This window comes from Tursiops truncatus, chromosome X, assembly GCF_011762595.2.
Source record: "Tursiops truncatus isolate mTurTru1 chromosome X, mTurTru1.mat.Y, whole genome shotgun sequence".
In the NCBI taxonomy this organism is placed as follows: Eukaryota; Metazoa; Chordata; class Mammalia; order Artiodactyla; family Delphinidae; genus Tursiops; species Tursiops truncatus.
This window is the reverse complement of record NC_047055.1, coordinates 36,957,893-36,978,269: the sequence shown is the minus strand read 5'-3', so window position 1 is coordinate 36,978,269 and position 20,377 is coordinate 36,957,893. Positions and strand designations below refer to the sequence as shown.

Here is a 20,377-nt window from a genome sequence, read left to right as displayed (position 1 = left end):
AAATTTTTATGGCTGTTGCTTCAGTTATGCTTTATTCTTCACAGAATTTCTTTTCTCATGAATGGCAAGAGTGTGCATTGGTCTGAGATCAGTGCTTAAACATGTCCTTACTCATTTATGCTACATGACTTCAAAAGAGTCAGATTTGATTTTATGTGTATATATGTGTATAATATCTGCGATTTTTTTTACATCTTTATTGGAGCATAATTGCTTTACAATGGTGTGTTAGTTTCTGCTTTATAAAAAAGTGAATCAGCTATACGTATACGTATATCCCCATATCTCCTCCCTCTTGCGTCTCCCTCCCACCCTCCCTATCCTACCCCTCAAGGTGGTCACAAAGCACTGAGCTGATCTCCCTGTGCTATGTGGCTGCTTCCCACTAGCTCTCTATTTTACATTTGGTAGTGTATGTATGTCCATGCCACTCTCTCACTCCGTCCCAGCTTACCCTTCCCCATCCCTGTGTCCTCAAGTCCAATCTCTATGTCTGCATCTTTATTCCTGTCCTGCCCCTAGAGTCTTCACATCCATTTTTTCTTTAGATTCCATATATATGTGTTAGCATACGGTATTTGTTTTTCTCTTTCTGACTTGCTTCACTCTGTATGACAGTCTCTAGGTCCATCCACCTCACTACAAATATCTCAATTTTCTTTCCTTTTATGGCTGAGTAATTTGCATTGTATATATGTGCCACATCTTCTTTATCCATTCATCTGTCGATGGACATTTAGGTTGCTTCCATGTCCTGGCTATTGTAAATAGTGCTGAAATGAACATTGTGGTACATGACTCTTTTTGAATTATGGTTTTATCAGGGTATATGCCCAGTAGTGGGATTGCTGGGTTGTATGGAAGTTCTATTTTTAGTTTTTTGAGGAACCTCCATACTGTTCTCCATAGTTGCTGTATCAATTTACATTCCCACCAACAGTGCAAGAAGGTTCCCCTTTCTCCACACCCTCTCCAGCATTTATTTTTTGAAGATGGCCATTCTGACTGGTGTGAGGTGATACCTCATTGTGGTTTTGATTTGCATTTCTCTAATGATTAGTGATATTGAGCATCCTTTCATGTGTTTGTTGGGGATCTGTATATCTTCTTTGGAGAAATGTCTATTTAGGTCTTCTGCCCATTTTTGGATTGGGTTGTTTGTTTTTTTGATATTGAGCTACATGAGCTGCTTATAAATTTTGGAGATTAATCCTTTGTCAGTTGCTTCATTTGCATATATTTTCTCCCATTCTGAGGGTTGTCTTTTCGTCTTCTTTATGTTTTCCTTTGCTGTGCAAAAGCTTTGCAGTTTCATTAGGTCCCATTTGTTTATTTTTGTTTTTATTTCCATTTCTCTAGGAGGTGGGTCAAAAAGGATCTTGCTGTGATTTATGTCATAGAGTGTTCTGCCTATGTTTTCCTCTAAGAGTTTGATAGTGTCTGGCCTTACATTTAGGTCTTGAATCCATTTTGAGTTTATTTTTGTGTATGGTGTTAGGGAGTGTTCTAATTTCATTCTTTTACATGTAGCTGTCCAGTTTTCCCAGCACCACTTATTGAAGAGGCTGTCTTTTCTCCATTGTATATTCTTGCCTCCTGTATCAAAAACAAAGTGACCATATGTGTGTGGGTTTATCTCTGGGCTTTCAGTCCTGTTCCATTGGTCTATATTTCTGTTTTTTGTGCCAGTACCATACTGTCTTGATTACTGTAGCTTTGTAGTATAGTCTGAAGTCCGGGAGGCTGATTCCTCCAGCTCCATTTTTCTTTCTCAAGATCGCTTTGGCCATTCTGGGTCTTTTGTGTTTCTATACAAATTGTGAAATTTTTTGTTTTAGTTCTGTGAAAAATGCCATTGGTAGTTTGATAGGGATTGCATTGAATCTGTAGATTGCTTTGGGTAGTATAGTCATTTTCACAGTGTTGATTCTTCCAGTCCAAGGGCATGGTATATCTCTCCATCTGTTTGTATCATCTTTAATTTCTTTCATCAGTGTCTTATAGTTTTCTGCATATAGGTCTTTTGTCTCCTTAGGTAGGTTTATTCGTAGGTATTTTATCCTTTTGGTTGCAATGGTAAATGGGAGTGTTTCCTTAATTTCTCTTTCAGATTTTTCATCATTAGTGTATAGGAATGCAAGAGATTTATGTGCATTAATTTTGTATCCTGCTACTTTGCTAAAATTCATTGATTAGCTCTAGTAGTTTTCTGGTAACATCTTTAGGATTCTCTATGTATAGTATCATGTCATCTGCAAACAGTGACAGTTTTCCTTCTTCTTTTCCAATTTGGATTCCTTTTATTTCTTTTTCTTCTCTGATTGCTGTGGCTAAAACTTCCAAAACTATGTTGAATAATAGTGGTGAGAGTGGACAATCTTTTTACTGATCTTAAAGGAAATGGTTTCAGTTTTTCACCATTGAGAACGATGTTGGCTGTGGGTTTGTCATATTTGGGCTTTATTATGTTGAAGTAAGTTCCCTCTGTGTCTACTTTCTGGAGGGTTTTTATCGTAAATGGGTGTTGAATTTTGTCAAAAGCTTTTTCTGCATCTATTGAGAGGATCATACGGTTTTTCTCCTTCAATTTGTTAATATGGTTTATCACATTGATTGATTTGCGTATATTGAATCCTTGCACTTCTGAGATAAACCCCACTTCATCATGTTGTATGATCCTTTTAATGTGCTGTTGGATTCTGTTTGCTAGTATTTTTTGAGAATTTTTGCATCTATGTTCATCAGTGATATTGGCCTGTATTTTTCTTTCTTTGTGACATCTTGGTCTGGTTTTGGTATCAGGGTGATGGTGGCCTCATAGAATGAGTTTGGGAGGGTTCCTCCCTTTGTTATATTTTGGAAGAGTTTGAGAAGGATAGGTATTAGCTCTTCTCTAAATGTTTGAAAGAATTTGCCTGTGAAGCCATCTGGTCCTGGGCTTCTGTTTGTGGGAAGATTTTTAATCACAGTCTCAATTTCAGTGCTTGTGATCGGTCTGTTTATATTTTCTATTTCTTCCTGGTTCAGTCTCAGAAGGTTGTGCCTTTCTACGAATTTGTCCATTTCTTCCAGTTTGTCCATTTCATTGGCATATAGTTGCTTGTAGTAATCTCTCATGATCCTTTGTATTTCTGCAGTGTCAGTTGTTACTTCTCCTTTTTCATTTCTAATTCTATTGATTTGAGTCTTTCCCTTTTTTTCTTGATGAGTCTGACTAATGGTTTATCAATTTTGTTTATCTTCTCAAAGAACCAGCTTTTAGTTTTATTGATCATTTCTATTGTGTCCTTCATTTCTTTTTCATTTATTTCTGATCTGATCTTTATGATTTCTTATCTTCTGCTAACTTTGGGTTTTTTGTTCTTCTTTCTCTAATTCCTTTAGATGTAATGTTAGGTTGTTTATTTGAGATTTTTCTTGTTTCTTGAGGTAGGATTGTATTGCTATATACTTCTCTCTTATAGGTACTTTTGCTGCATCCCATAGGTTTTGGGTCATCGTGTTTTCATTGTCATTTGTTTCTAGGTATTTTTTGATTTCCTCTTTGATTTCTTTAGTGATCTCTTGGTTACTTAGTAGTGTATTGTTTAGCCTCCATGTGTTTGTATTTTTTACAGATTTTTTCCTGTAATTGATATCTAGTCTCATAGTATTGTGGTTGGAAAAGATACTTGGTACGATTTCAGTTTTCTTAAATTTACCGATGCTTGACTAGTGACCCAAGATATGATCTATCCTGGAGAATGTTCCACGAGCACTTGAGAGGAAAGTGTATTCTGTTGTTTTTGGATGGAATGCCCTTAATTATCAATTAAGTCCATCTTGTTTAATATGTCATTTAAAGCTTGTGGTTCCTTATTTATTTTCTGCAATTGTTTTTAGATCACTTCCAGAATTATGTAGTAGGTCTTTTATCATACTGTATCCAGATGTAAGCAGAAGAAAAGTTTCTCTGCATTTTTGTGTTGGATTCATTCCTTATTTTTAGTTCTGTCTCGTTGGTAATAGCTTTGATTTTCCTTAGAAGAGCATATCTTCCACACACATTAGCCCTATATGACAATAATAGGGGACCATATGGTGATTGAGAGAGAATATCAGTTATCTGTAAGGCTTAGTCTGAAGTAGTCATCTAGAATGTCATTGTGGTTTTACCATCTTACTGTAGTCACTAAGCATGATTGAATAGGGTGAAAATGTGGGTTTGGGAGTTTGGGTATCTTTCTTACAGTGTCTTCTCTTTGGAGATTAAAAAATGGCTTCTAATTTTACAGGTTTCCCTGGAATTCCAGGACCTCCAGGAGCACCTGGGACACCTGGAAGAATTGGTCTAGAAGGTCCTTCTGGGCCACCAGGCTTTCCAGGACTAAAGGTCTGAGACATTTTAATTTATTTTTTATTCTTTTTCTATTCCCCCTACCTTCCTTAGCCTTCTCTATTTTGATTTAGACATCATCCCAAGGCTTCACTGTATAAATAAAACTTAACTTATTGTATTTTTATTTAAAAATATTTAATTCCAAATACTTTTTAACAGGCCAAGGGGTCAAATTTGAAGCAAAAAAAAGAAGTTTCTGAACCTGTTTAGAGTGACTGGTTATATGATGAGATGAGATGAGAGAATACAATCATCAGCTTCCCCTGTGCTTTTCTGTAATACCATCATTCCATTTAATCTCTGTCCATGTCTGTGTGATGTTTGGTTGAAATGGTGTTGAATATCATGCCAAGTACTTCTCATACGTTTCCCCTCTGTCCCAATTCCATCCCAGATACTTAATGCAAATCATTGCTATCGACTTAGTACTAATAATGGTACTGTGTTTGAGTTGGTTTCTGTCCCTCTTACTACATTTTAGCTAATGTAAAATTTTCCTTAGTCAGTCTTCAGCAAACTGCCATGGTACGTAATTATCCTAACTGTTCCTATATTTTCTCTGTGTTTAATTAATTTAAACTTCCTGTGTTTTTATGATTACTATCAATAACTTTTTTCCATGGGAAGAAAAATTGACCATGGCCACAGTTGTCATGAGAAATCACTTCTCTGTTGATTGTTTTTATTTTATTATTAACCTTTTCAAATGAACGCAAAAGTAAAAGGAATAATACAGTGAACTTTCATATATCCATCACTCAGATTCCAAATTATCAAGATTTTATCATATTTGCTTCATCTACGCTTTTTTTCTTTGCTTAAGTATTTTAACCCAAATCTCAATATTGTGTCATTTCACCTATAAATATCTATACTTCAGTATTCATCTCTAAGTAAACAGACATTATATAGAAAACCCACAATTCTTTTATCATACTTAGTCAAATTTAAAATAATCATCTAATACAGTACCCAGTCTGTAATCATATTTCATCACTTCGGTTCTTGAATCTCATGCTGTCTCAGTTATTTCTTTTTTGTCCTGAAACCAGACCAAATAATTCAATTTGTTTTACTAAGCCCAGTTTCCTATCCTTCCAGATGTTCTGTCCTGCTTGCCAATTACTTTTCATTTAATTATTCTACTCCCTTTACCATGGCAGGGGGGATATTACCTTGTATTTTCTGCTTTAAATTCTCTGTAGTAAACAGTAAACACCAAGAAAGTCATGGGAGTCTTTGTTGTGTTTTATCTTGTGTACGCTCAAGGGAGAACCAGGATTTGGGCTACCTGGGCCACCTGGGCCTCCAGGACTCCCAGGTTTCAAAGGAATACTTGGTCCAAAAGGGGATCGTGGTTTCCCAGGACCGCAAGGTCCTCCAGGACAAGCTGGCTTGGATGGGCTACCTGGACCAAAAGGTATGGAGGCTGTTGCTACTTCTCAATTTGCTTTTAAATTTATAGAAATTGAAACTGTTGTGACAGTTTATGGGTGATAATCCCAATTAACTAGAAAGCCTATGCTGCCACTCTATCATGGCTTTTTTTTTTAATCCTCCATTGGTATATGTTGTGTTTTATTTCATTGTATAGATGATACAATCATATATGTATTGAAGTAACACTTTTGTAAAGGTCTTCCCTTTACCCCATATCCATCCATTATGTTCCTCCCCATCCTATATGTAGCCATTTTTTAGTTACTTATTTGTCCTTCTGGTGTTCCTTCATACAAATACAAGCCAATAAGAATATGAATATATATATATATATATATATATATATATATATATATATACAGTTTAACATCTTTATTGGAGTATAACTGCTTTACAATGGTGTGTTAGTTTCTGCTTTATAACAAAGTGAATCAGCTATACATATACATACATCCCCATATCTCCTCCCTCTTGCGTCTCCCTCCCACCCTCCCTATCCCACCCCTCTAGGTAGTCGCAAAGCACTGAGCTGATCTCCCTGTGCTAAAGAAGAATAAAGAATATATGTATTTTTATTTACTACCTTTCTCAAAAGATAGAGTACTACCTTTTGAACTTTTTTCATTTAACTTTATATTCTAGAGAATCCTCCATGTTAGTACATAGAGATTGTGATTTTTTAAAAATAGTTGCCTAGTATTGGATTGCTTGGGTATGCCATGTTTTATTCTACCAGTTGCTAGTTGCTAGACTGTGTTTTTGGCAATATTTTCTTATTAGAAATAATGCCACACTGAATAATCTTGCATACATGTTATTTCATGTGTGTACAGGTGTAATGTTAGAATAGAGTAATAAAAATGGGTTTTCTGAATGGAAGGGCAAATGCATTTCTAGATATTGACAGATTCCTCTCCATTTGTACCTTTTTACACTCCTCCCCAAAATGTATGGGTGTGCTTGTTTCCCCACAGCCTTGCTAAATGAGTATGTTGATAAACTCTTGGATTTTTGCCAAATTGTTGGAAACAAGTAGGTATCTCAGTATAGTTTTTTAAACATTTTATTGTGAAAAATCTCAAACACACAGAAAAATTAACAAGAATTGTACAGTGAAAACCCATCTATCTACCACCTAGATTCTACAATTCACATTTTATCTCTCTGCCAACATTTAATTTTTTTTTCTTTGCGGTACGCGGGCCTCTCACCGCTGTGGCCTCTCCCGTTGTGGAGCACAGGCTCCGGGTGCGCAGGCCCAGCGGCCATGGCTCATGGGCCCAGCCGCTCTGCGGTATGTGGGATCCTCCCGCTCCGGGGCACGAACCCATGTCCCCCGCGTCAGCAGGCGGACTCCCAACCATTTAGCCACCAGGGAAGCCCCGGTGGGGCTTTTAAAAAATTTTTAAAAATTTTTTATATAAAGCAAAGTAGAAAGAATTTTACAGTGACTACTGTATACACACCATTGATGTTCTACTATCAACATTTTACTATGCATGATTTGTCACGTATTTGTTCATCCCTTTCTACTTTCATTGACTTATTTTTAATGTGTTTCAAAGTAAATTACAGTAGCAATGCACTTCTCCCTAAATACTGCAGCATGCATGTCTATGGTTGTTCTTTTTCTTTTGATACACTACCAAATGTAAAATAGATAGCTAGTGGGAAGCAGCCACATAGCACAGGGAGATCAGTTTGGTGCTTTGTGACCACCTGGAGGGGTGGGATAGGGAGGGTGGGAGGGAGGGAGGTGCAAGAGGGAAGAGATATGGGAACATATGTATATGTATAACTGATTCACTTTGTTATAAAGCAAAAACCAACACACCATTGTAAAGCAATTATACTCCAATAAAGATGTTAAAAAAAAAAGATGTGGCACATATATACAATGGAATATTACTCAGCCATAAAAAGGAATGAAATTGTGCCATTTGCAACAACATGAATGGACTTGGAGGGTATTATGCTTAGTGAAATAAGTCAGACAGAGAAAGACAAATAATGTATGATAGGACTTATATGTAGAATCTAAAAAATAAAACAAAATAGTGAATATAACAAAAAGGGAACAGTCTCACAGAAATAGAGAACAAACTAGTGGTTACTGGGGGGGAGAGGGAAGGGGGAGGAGTAAGATAGGGTAGGGGATTAAGAAGTACAAACTACTATGTACTATAAAATAAATACAAGGCTATTATTATTATACAAGGATATATTGTACAGCACAGGGAGAATATAGCCAATATTTTATAATAACTATAAATGGAGTATAACCTTTAAAATTGTGAATCACTGTGTTGTACACCTGAAACTTATATAATATTGTAAATCAACTATAACTCAATAATAGAAGAAGGAAATTACTAGACCTTTTCCCAAAATGGTTGTATCATTTTCTAACCAATACGGTATGAAAGTTTTAGTTGTTCCACATTCTCTCCAACATTTGGTTTTATTAGTCTTTTCATTTTTGAATTTTAGTAGGTATGTAGGTAACGTATTTTGGTTTTAGATTGCATTTCCCTGATGGCTAATGATGTTGAGCTCTTTTACATGTACTGGTGAATTATTTACATATTCAGGTATTTTTCCCACTTTAAAATATGGGTTGTTGGACTTCCCTGGTGACGCAGTGGTTGAGAGTCCGCCTGCCGATGCAGGGGACATGGGTTCTTGCTCCGGTCCGGGAAGATCCCACATGCCGCAGAGTGGCTGGGCCCGTGAGCCATGGCCGCTGAGCCTGCGCATCCGGAGCCTGTGCTCTGCAACGGGAGAGGCCACAACAGTGAGAGGCCCTCGTACCGCAAAAAAAAAAAAAAAAAAAAAAAAAATATATATATATATATATATATATGGGTTGTTTCTCTTTTTATTGTTAAGTTGGAAGTGACCTTTACGTATCCTGCATACTGGTTCTTTGTCAAATACATGTTTATGAGTATTTTATCCCTATCTGGCTTGCCTAGTGTATTTTGATGAGCAAAAGTTTTAATTTTATTGACTTTTCATTTATCAATTGTTTTCTTATTCGATGATTATTTTCTGTGTTTTATCTAAGAAAACTTTCCCTGTTCCAAAGTTGCAAATATATTCCTTTTTATTTTGTAAATTTTATAGTTTTAGCTTTTATGTTGGAGACTATCATCCATTTCAAGTAATTTTTGCTTAGTATCATTTATTTAAAATAGCTCCCTCCTCATTGGATTATTTTGGTGTCTGTGTCAAAAATCAAACGACTGTTTATGTGTGGGTGTATTTCTGTGCTGTCAGTTCTGCTTATCTATCTTACTATCCTTAAGTTCCTACCAACTGTTTATATTACAGTAGCTTTACAGTAAGACTTGATGTCAGGTAATATAAGTTCTCCAACTTTTTTCTTTTTTAAAAATTTATTTGGATATACTAGGTCCTTTTCCTTTACTCTCAGGGTAGTTTAAAATTTGTATTTCCATTATTATGAGGGAAATTGACCATCTTTTCATATATTTAAAGGACATACATATTTTTTCCTGTAAACTGCTCATGTCCTTTGCTCATTTCTTTATTGGTTTCTTCTATCCCCTTGATTTTGATTTCCCTAATTATGTATATGAATAGAATTAGTCTAACTGGTTTGGCAATTGTTTTTTTTTTCTTTCTGGTTTGCAAGGAAGTAGACTCTCCTGGTCAACGTTTTGGCCTCCAGAAAATAATCTGAAGAACCCCATGCTTCTGAAACATGTTGGATTGATTCCTATTAAAGCAATAAAACAGCATTGCCAAATTTAACCAGCCTATATTCTGCCAGCAAGAGCCCCAAACTAACCCAATACAAATTGTTCTCAGATAAGCGCTTTTAAAAATACCTTCCTGTCTTTGAGTACACAATTCTGGCCGGCTATAAACTGTAACACTCAAAAGTTACAGATAGTGTTTCCCATCAGTTACCTCCCCCAGCTTAAACCTGTGACCCCCCCAAACTTGCAGATAGAAACATTTCAAATGATAAGCTATGTGGCAAACAGTCTCCATATGGAAATTACTCACTCATTATACTTTGTTTATGAAAATATCCTTGAGACAGAGGTTGGGAAGAAAGGGGTTGAAGCCCATTTTAAACTTCAGCTCTTTATCAAGCATTTGCCTAACCTTTGAAAGGAAGTATAGGATCCCCATATCCTAATAGGAATCATTCCCAAATATTAAAACCTCAGTACAGTTCCTAAGATGCTAGGAAAAAAAGAATTTGGGGCTTCCTGCCACGTAATTCCTTTATTCCTCAAACATTCATTATGTTCTTATTCTGTGTCTATTACTACTTGAATCGTTAGAAACACAAAGGCATAGACTCTGCTCTTGAAGATCTCAGAGATTGTTCTCTACTATAAGAAAATCTAGGTGGTATCACCATGACAGTGTTTATCTCAACCGGAACTCTATGAATATGTAGCACTAATGTTTTGGACCAATAGACCATAGTCAAAACACAGCAAGCAGATCACAATAAAAGTTCACCCACCAGATATACTTACACCAGTGGCTGGGTATCAGAACTTAGTGACTAAACTATAGGAGAAATTGGTACAGCATCTTCAAGGCAACATAGTGACCAATAATAAATTAATAAGGCTAATATCCATCAGGAAAGAACTATAAGAGGAAGAAAATGTGCTTAATACTGAACATTGGAATCATTAAACAAAAAAGAAAAAAATGATGACTTTGGAAGCATTTAGTTTACCTCATATGTTACTTTTGTTCAGGGCCGCATCTAAGGTGCCTTGGGAAGCTTCATATACAAGGTGACATTTGAACTGAATCTTTAGGGAAGGATGTTCCAGGTAGCAGAATTACGTGCAAAATATCATTGTGACAAATAGAATAGTGTGTTTGTAAATATTGAAACAAATAAGAAATAAAATATAATTTGCAAAAAATCTATATCATATCTAGAAATTAATAAAACAAAATGTGCCTAATGTATTTGTGGGAAAAATTAAAACTATTATTAGCAGCTTGAAACTTGTGTTTTGAAAAAGGGTAGAATTAATTGGTTAATAAATCGTACGTGTAGATGGAAAGAGACAGTCAATTCTCCCCAGATTTGTCTGCAAATAAACTGCATTTTCAGTGAGAATTCAAGTAGAAATTTTCTGGATATGACATAACTGATTCTGAAACTTGATATTTAGCAAACATATGATAAAACATACTACAAACTCATTGTAATTATAACTTGTGAACCAATGCTAAAGACTAGTGACTCAGCTATTGTTGTTTTTAATATCTAAATTATATTTATTCCTTAAAGGTGACATTGGACCAAATGGACAACCTGGGACAATGGGACCTCCTGGGCTGCCAGGAACAGGTGTTCAGGGACCACCAGGGCCACCAGGAATTCCTGGACCAATAGGTCAACCTGGTAAGATTGGAGTAAATGTGCATTTTGTAGTACTAATTATGTAGAGGTTGATTAGCCCCTCAATAAAGTGTAACCTATGTAACAGTCTTCCAGAAAACAGTTTTGCGAGTTAACATGTCCACTTATATAATTATGTAAAAGTGAAAGAGCACAGATCACAAGAGCTACTTTAATCCCTGAAATTTCCCCTCCCTGTTAATTTAAAATTGATCTATTAACAACAGTGCAATTTAACCATTGCAGTGTGTTGCCATGGCTTATAATCATTGAGCTAGTCATAGCCTTGGAATCCCAGACCTTCTAGTGCTAATCATTTCAGACCTGAGTAGCTATATGGCATTAATAGACCTTTGTGGAACCTCGTAACATTTCTTAGCACATGAGAACTAGGGTTAAAAAAGTTCTTTGAAAAATATTTCTTAGGCATTCTCAATTTTTTTAATAAGATAAGTGAGTTTACTTGAATTTTCTCTTCTTTTGCCCGTAAATCAGCATTTACTTTGCAACTCATAAGCACGCTAAGGTTTTTCTTAATATGAATACTCAGAATAGTTTTGTCAGCTTGTAACCTAATAGAGAATCATATGATTCCTCTATGTTTGTGTGAGAGCTTACTCGAGTTTGTGGATTCTGAGACATCTGGTGATGTGAATTATTTTTATCTTAATCTAGGCAGGCATAGTAAGGGCCACACTTGGGCCAAGATTATGTTATTGCAAAGCACTATAATAATATATGAAATTAAAACAAATATGGAACATTTCATCATTCCTTACTTCACATGAATACATCGGATGACTTAAACGCACCGTTCAGATATACATACATTGACTTTGAAACAATGGAATATATTTTCTGACCTTAAATGCCAATAGGTATTTTGTTAGTTATTATGCTAAACATCTAGAAACACTGATTAACAATATAAAAGCCTGGAAAGTAAAGGTTATTTTTGCTTATGTCCTATTTTAAACACTTATTTTATGGCGCGTTATACCGTTTTTTTTAGTGGCCCCTAACATGTCACTACTGATTTAGAAATAAGAAAACTTACAGTGTTGCTTAACCAGCTTGTTAAAAAGTAAGTGCTTCAACATTCATGAGAAAATCATCTGTCCAACTAGCAGAGGGATCTTGAGAGAAAACAATTAATTTTTAGGTTTGGCCATTATAGTCTTGGCCCGCTGTTTCACAAAATGGCTAAAATGAATTTATCATTTCTGTTGTGTTTTGTCATTTATTTTATTTCCCAAAATTGCATGAGGTTTTGGAAGCATTTTGAATTATTAAATCACAGCTTAGCAAGAATAAAAAGAGACCACTGTTAATGCCAATATGAACAAAATAAAAATACATTCATTTGTGCTTTATGCCTTTTCAAATTTAGCTAATGCTCTACGATGTTTCATTCATCTAATGTTGTTTCTTTTTAACTGATGGATATATAGGTATATTTATAAAGTCCATATAGAATGGGCAGGGGGAAAAGTAAAGATGCTGAATTTAATCTCATCTCTTCCTTCTGTAAATATATATTTTGCTACAGAATTGAAGATCTTAACTAATATGGTTCAACAAACAAATGAAGTTAACAGCACCGCCATGAAAATGTATTGAATGCATTCTTATTAATATAGAAATGTTCTCAAATCACAATTTTTTTTACCAAAGGATGACCACATTTTGTATTTGATAATAGCAACATGTACTCACTTTTAAAGTAAATTTTATTTGTATCACCAAAGCAGAATATTATCTTAGTCCATTTCAAAACTACCATAATTTCTGTTTGTACCTCTCAATAACAGGATGATCAGCAAGGCTACTACTAACATCTTGATACACCTGACTTATACTGCATGGCTGAAATTCTAACTACCAATTTTTTTCTAATAAGAAGCTTATTAAATATACTTGCTGTGTTTCATTTTGTAGTAGAAAACTTAATGCAAAGTATTCTATGTTGTCATTTCTCCAGAAATATATGCTTTTCAGGCTTTTCTTTTGACTCCAGTTTTCTATTATTTAATTAAGCTTTACTATTTGTCATTCTCTTTTCCATAGCAGGCTGTACAGTTTAATGCATATTTATAAGTTAAAGACCTGTTGAATATCAATTCCTCATTTGGCAGTAGGGAAATAAGTTTTTTTAAAAATGCTAAGGGACAAGAAGCAAAATGCTTTTCACCCCATGCCCTAGTAACCCAGGCAGAAATGGAAGTTTTTGGTTCTTATTATTTGGTCTGGCCAATAACTAGAAGATAATTGCTTTAGTCAATCGTTTTAGAGGTCAGTTAAATATACTCAATTCCATGTCTACAGATAATACCCTAACCTGAGTTAAATGTGGTGTAACACTTGCCCAGCCTCAGGAACACGTGCATGGCTGAATCAGCTCAGGCTCATCACCACTAATGTGAATCAAAGGAACAAGGAATTAGTCGTGTCATTTTTATAGATGAAGGAGAGTACATTGTAGTTTTCTAACTTTTTTTGGCTATAAAACCCTTGGGCTGTGTGTGTGTGTGTTTGTGTGTGTGTGTGTATGTAAAGTTTTCACAGATAATGCATGCTTTTGGAATTTTCTCTTTTTTCCCATAAACTCATTCCATTTGGCTGCAAATAAATTTAGAGCATTATACACCTCTAACGTACTTAGCCTCTATAGATATATCCATATAATTCCTTTTATTGTATAAGGAGATTCAGCAGAGCCTTTGAATTTATATTGACTTTCTTCATTCTGGATCTTACCAGGATGCCAATTCCTGACATAGTCGTGGAAAAGATCTATGCTGTGAAAAACGCAGCATAATATCTGTTACTACTACTAATGACAATGCAGAGATCTTTGCCTAGCACCTGTAGTTTGCTTAATCATAGACTGCACTAATAATTATTGAGTTATCTGTACCTAACCTGTTACAGTATAAAATCAAGTTTATTTTTAAATTCTAACTAACCTTTACGAGCTTAAATTCCAAAGTGATCATTCACAGCAATATAAAGATCAGAGATAAACAAGAGTGTAAAGCTGATCTTCATCAAAAAGTATTACTTTTTGTGAATGTAAATATTTTATTGTGTCCCTGTTGGCAAACACATTTATAGTATATGTTATATGAGCATCTGAGCAAATGCCTAAAATACATTTCTTTACTGATTACTAATATATGTTAGTAATGAATCAATATCTAATAAATTCTATTCGTAGACTTTTTGTTCTAATCTTTACATGGTTAGTTTTGTTTCCTAACCTAATGAATCTTTTTGCAACTTGCTTCTGCTTGGGTGGTTCATCTTACTGCTGAACTGTAACTTCCTGCCTCTTGAACTTCAGGTCTACCAGGTACTGTAGTTCTCTCTCAAAAGCCTTATCTTTTTCTTTTTTAATATTGAGAATTTATTATACTAGTGCAAATGGAAAATATCATTCAAATATAATAGGATCATCGTAAAAGATGCAAGAGATATTACATGAAAATGGTTCTGAGAAACTGTAAATAGGATATTTCCTTTGATTTATTATCTTTTGAGCTCTATTGAGGTATAATAGACAAATAGAATTGTAATATATTTCAAATGTACAATGTGATTATTTGATATATGTATACGTGGTAAAAGAATTTTCACAATCAAGTTAACACATCCATCACCTCACATATTTTCTGCGTTTTGTGTGAGAACCCTTAAGTTCTACTCTATTAGCAAGTTGCAGTTATACAATACAGTATTATCAATGATAGTCACCATGTTATACATTAAATCCTCAGACCTTATTCATCTTTTTTTTTTTTCCCAAAAGCCATACCGTAAAGCTTTAAACTTGGAAAATAAACAAGATTTCTCCAGATTGAAGTCTTTGGTTTCTTTTAATTATTTTGTAGAACCACTCTCTTGGAGCATATTTCAAAGGACTAATTAGTTATCTTGAAAACTCAGCTATTAAAAACTACTTGGGCTGTAATATAACAATAGACAGTGATTCATATAGGGCTATAATTGTGCACATGATTAGGTATCTCATCATATTTAATAAATATAATAATATAAAATATCTCTCCCCTTTAATAATCTTTTTACTATGAAATGGCAGCATTGGAATCATCACTACTGTACCAACTAAATGGAATTCTCTAATCTTCAAAGTGAATTTAATCAGTTTAAAGGCATGCTGGTATATGACATCAAACAGGTCTTAAAATGCCAGTGTCTTGGTCTCTTATAAAAATAATTGTCTGTGAAACTTCAACAGTAATAAAATTAGGTCTTATTGTTGAAGGGATGCTTGGAATGGTCCCCTGTTTCATCCCGCAGCTTTCAGTCAGTTATGGCACATCGCCATTTAACAGATGAGGACCAACAACATTAAGTGACTTAATAAGTCACGTAGCTGATAGGTATTGGAGTGTGAACTTGCACCATGTTTGTAGTGTAATTCTTTTCACTAAACATATTCTTTTTTAACCACCTTGTTTCCTGGAGTATATTTTTGCAATGACATATTTTTTCTATAAAATCCTGGCTGGATTACTATGAAACAAAAGTTAACAACAAAGACTAATAATAATGTATTATTAAAACAACATGTAAAACAAAGCCAAAATAAAGTCAAAAGGGCCCATGTAACTTACTTATTCAGTAATTAATTTTTTATGGATTACAAAAATACATCTTTATAGTTCATAATACCTTAGAGCAATGCAAATCCAAGTGTGGTCAATGGACCAATGTCGAATTACCAACTGTTTGTTACCAGTCTGCACTGGAATTAGAAGAAATAGAGAGTAAGCATTTAGAAACTTTTATAGCAGTTTGACAATGTAATTATATTTATTGAATATAATAACCAAAAGGTAGGATTGTATTTTATATGTCTTTAATTTTTTATTTTAGTATTTTAGTAATTTTTATTGTATTTTATTAAAAAAATAGTCCATGATGGACCAGGAATTAAGAAAAGATTGATCGTTCATGAGAAATAATTTCAGAAGCACTTTCTTAGAGAAATATACTTGAGAATCCTAAACTTTTATTGTTGGTTATTTTCTGTGCATGATGCCAAAAGTGTCTCTAACTCACTGTTAGGTTTGTTATATACAGGATTCTATCACTTGTTTGCTAGAAAAATAACCAGATACATCTCTTAAAACTGCTTCAATACTTCTTAATATTGGTTTGTATTAAATAGGCTTGCATGGAATACCAGGAGAGAAGGGGGATCCAGGGCCTCCTGGATTTGATGTTCCAGGACCCCCTGGTGAGAGAGGCAGTCCAGGGATCCCTGGAGCACCAGGTCCTATGGGACCCCCAGGATCACCAGGGCTCCCAGGAAAAGCAGGTGCCTCTGGCTTTCCAGGTAATTTTTAAGTCTTCCCTGATTTTGGATTCAGGAAATTAAAACTAATATGACTCTGATATATTATCCTCTTGTACTTTTCTGGATTGACACTGTCCTTTAAGAAAAAGTGTTAAATGTCTTTGATTGTAGGAAACTCACTTTGCTATTTGCATTACACTTTTTCTGTCTGAGGGCTCCAGTTATATATTGCTGTATAACAAATGACCCCAAAATTTAATGATTTAAATCAACCTTTTAATTTTGCTCAAGGTTTGCGGGTCAGGAATTAAGGGATGGCTTGCCAGGGTTGTTTATCTCTGATCCACACGGCATCAGCTGGAGTGGTTGGTGTTGAAGGATCTACTTCTCTGACACCTGAGTGTTCATTGGCCTCTTCACATGGTATCTCATTATCCATAGAGGTACTTCGTGTTTTGGTAGTATCAGGGTAGCTGCTCTCCTTCCAGGGCAGCTGGCTTCCAAAAGAGAGAATCCCCAAAACTGAAAGTGAGTGTACTAAGAGCCACAGATGGAAACTGCAAGACTTCTTATGATCTAGTATTGGGAGTCATACAGTGTCACTTAGTCAAGGGTAAGGCACAGAGTCATCCTAAATTCAAGGGGAGAAGGCTACTCTAGGCTGTGTATACTGGGAAGTGTGGTTCATTTGGGGACCATCTTTAGAGACTAACTACCACAATGATATAGGCAGTAGTGGTCACTAAGGTCACAATAGTTGGAAAGGGGTGAAACAGTGCCTTCCCTCCAAGTTTCAATAGTTTTCCAGTTGACATCTTTAAACTTATCTTTTATCTTTCCAAGGTCAAGGAAAGGTAAAAGATACTTATCGATATTCTTAAAAGGTGCCAAAGGTGAAATGGGTATGATGGGACCTCCAGGCCCAACAGGACCTTTGGGAATTCCTGGCAGGAGTGGTGTTCCTGGTCTCAAAGGTAATATTCAGGGTTTGCTGGCAGATGCATGAAAGAAAGAAAATTAAATGTTTTACTTTATGTCAATATAGAATATTTTTATTTGACTGCTTTAAAATGAGCAATGCTTACTTGTATTTTGTTTCTTGTATTTTCATGGCATTTAAATAGGTACTGTTTTAAGTTTGGTGGTATGCTTAGCTTGAATACTATGAAACATGGTAAGTGCTTAGCTCAAAATAACAGAATATAGGGATTAAATTTTTACTTTTTACAGTCTTTGTAATTGTCCAAGAATCCCAGAAGAGAGATTATTTGAGTGTAAAAGTGTGTGTGAGCTCGAGTTATTTATAGACAGTAAATAAGGTGCCTAAGTGTTTTGGGTGGTCAGTGGCCTACCCAACTATGTAACATATGAATAATCTTTATATATGCATTAATCCTGGAGGGATAAATCTGATCTGCTGTGTCTTCCCCACACATGTTGTGTTTAGGTGATGATGGTTTGCAGGGTCAGCCAGGACTTCCTGGCCCTGCAGGAGAGAAAGGTAGTAAAGGAGAGCCTGGCCTTCCAGGCCTTCCTGGACCAATGGATCCAGATCTGCTGGGCTCAAAAGGAGAGAAAGGGGACCCTGGCCTACCAGGTGAGTGAATGCATTTATTTATTAATGTGTTTCCTGCTATATATGAATTTTAATTTTTAATAGCATGGAAAGTGACTTGTAATCCAGGGCTCACCAACAAAAGGCAGTTAGGTACATCAAATTTTGGTAATGAAAATTAATTTTCACTGATTTCACTGATCAACTTTTGTTTGAGTATTTTCTTTGTAGTTTATCTGTCACAAACTATGAGGTTTTAAAATAGACAGTCACTTTCAGGCCTTCCAGAAAATAGTATATAGGATATGGTCAAGAGAAAAAAGATCTATAGCCAGAATTACTTGGAAAACAGATTTCAGTGTTTGGAAAATTTGCTGGTCCTTTAAACTTTTTCACCTTGAAACCAGATGAGGATGAGTGGTACTTTGTTGCCCTGCAGTGTTTTGATATCCACATCATGCTTGACTTTTACGTACAGTTCATTGGTATTCTACCCTGGAAGAATAAACAAGTATTGGACTTTGAACAGCCAAGCTCAGCTCTGGGGGAGGTCGCTGAAAGTAGGTCTAGGGAATGACTGTGTTGTTACAGTTATTTTATTAGAAGCAAATAAGGTATGAAGTGTAACAGGTTTTTAACATTTAAAAGTCCTTTTTTCTTTTTATAAAAGTGTAATATATTCATAACAAAGCACCAGAAAATATGAATAAGCACAGATCAATAAATAATACACAATCCAATCTATATAGAATAGTCTTTCAAACAACATGGAACTTTAAAAACTATCTATGTTTATTTGCAGATCATAGTAAAGTTTGTGACTCTTTCTGTGTTGTAACCATTACTACTGTCAGTCCGCGTGTGAGTGTGTGCAGGTGTGTGTGTACACAGATGTTATAAGCTTCCCTATGAGCAGGACCTGGTGGGATTTCTCCTCAAAAAAGAGTGTTAAGACATTACTGTATACAGTCATGAAAGAAGCAAAGCCACCTAATTTTTATTCTTGTTAAAATGAGATACTTTCTTGACTGACTTCTTTCAAGGCTTCTCTTCTCTTTCCATTATGCCTTCTGCAAAACAGAGGCAGTAAACTGTATTTGCCTGTGATATAGGGTTATTAAAGATAGTTATAGAATCTAAGAGATAGCTTAGAGATAATCCTCCCCAATTCCTTCATTTTACAGTGTAAGAAACTGAGGACCAAAGAGGAAAGTGACTTAATTATTGAGTGCTCTGCAATTCTTAATGGTAGCTAAATAAAAAAGTGGGGGATTTTAGTGAGTCCAGTGCTGTTGGTTCATACTGTATCAGAATATCACTGTATTTCATTCATATTTCAGAGTTTGGTTAGCTTGCTTCACCAAATTTATTTAATGATATCAGCCTAACTTGTCTTTCTTATACTCATCCTTGGAAGGTATTCCTGGAGTTGCAGGGCCAAAAGGTTATCAGGGTTTGCCTGGAGACCCAGGGCAACCTGGACTGAGTGGACAGCCTGGATTACCAGGACCGTCGGGTAAGTATGATAAACCACCTGTAGCAATTGGGTGGTTGATCCTGAACCCTGGAACAAAGTAATTATGTATTTATCATGTGTGATGATATTTTGAATCTGGTCATGGCAATATGCTTGGGTAGCTGCTGAGATACGGACCTCTCCTTAACAAAGATGTTGCCATTTGGCCCAAGTGTCAACAGACAAGATTTGTAGAATATTTTGCTTTGCTCAGTTTCTTCTTTTTGTGGCATCAGTGTGTATGCAAAATCAGAAGTACATCCAAGTAAGGTGCTGTGTTTTATTTATATACATTGCAGCATATGTAAATAAGACAGGTTATCTGGTAGGAGCCTGAAGAATTCACCCTTTTCAGTTCTCTGTCTTCAGATAAGTCAATCATTAAACCATGTAAAACAGATGGCTGCCAATTCTATTTTTAAAAGTTTCTAGGGATAAAAATTTCACAATCTACCTTGGTAATGTGTTACAGCATTAATCATTCTTACAGTCAACATGGATTTGTTTTTCTTATTTCTAATAAAACTCTTTCTTGCTGCTTCTTAAGCCATTTTCTTTTAGTTGGGCCCCTAAGGAATAAAGAGTAGCTCATCTCCATCTTTGTAGGAGCCCTTTAGGTCAGTTATTCTGTTCTGGACTCTGTACTGCATTACCTTGATGTAGTAGGAAGGAGAAATTATCTCCTTTTCTATCCTTCACATATTTTGCATTTTCTTCCCCAAGCTGGAAGACAGTGTGAAAGAAAAAATAAAAGA

General features: G+C 35.3%; 1 protein-coding gene across 2 annotated transcripts in view; it reads left to right on the top strand.

Annotated features, from left to right (window-relative positions):
- The window catches only part of COL4A5 (collagen type IV alpha 5 chain), a 218,474-nt gene that overhangs the window by 146,457 nt on the left and 51,640 nt on the right, over window positions 1–20,377 (top strand). For both annotated transcript variants that reach the window (XM_033849377.2, XM_019949549.3), the window contains exons 28-34: window positions 4,275–4,372; window positions 5,648–5,798; window positions 11,118–11,231; window positions 16,423–16,590; window positions 17,436–17,525; window positions 17,999–18,148; window positions 19,524–19,622. In XM_033849377.2, coding sequence (XP_033705268.1) covers window positions 4,275–4,372; window positions 5,648–5,798; window positions 11,118–11,231; window positions 16,423–16,590; window positions 17,436–17,525; window positions 17,999–18,148; window positions 19,524–19,622 — 870 coding nt within the window. The remainder of the gene's footprint in view (window positions 1–4,274; window positions 4,373–5,647; window positions 5,799–11,117; window positions 11,232–16,422; window positions 16,591–17,435; window positions 17,526–17,998; window positions 18,149–19,523; window positions 19,623–20,377) is intronic.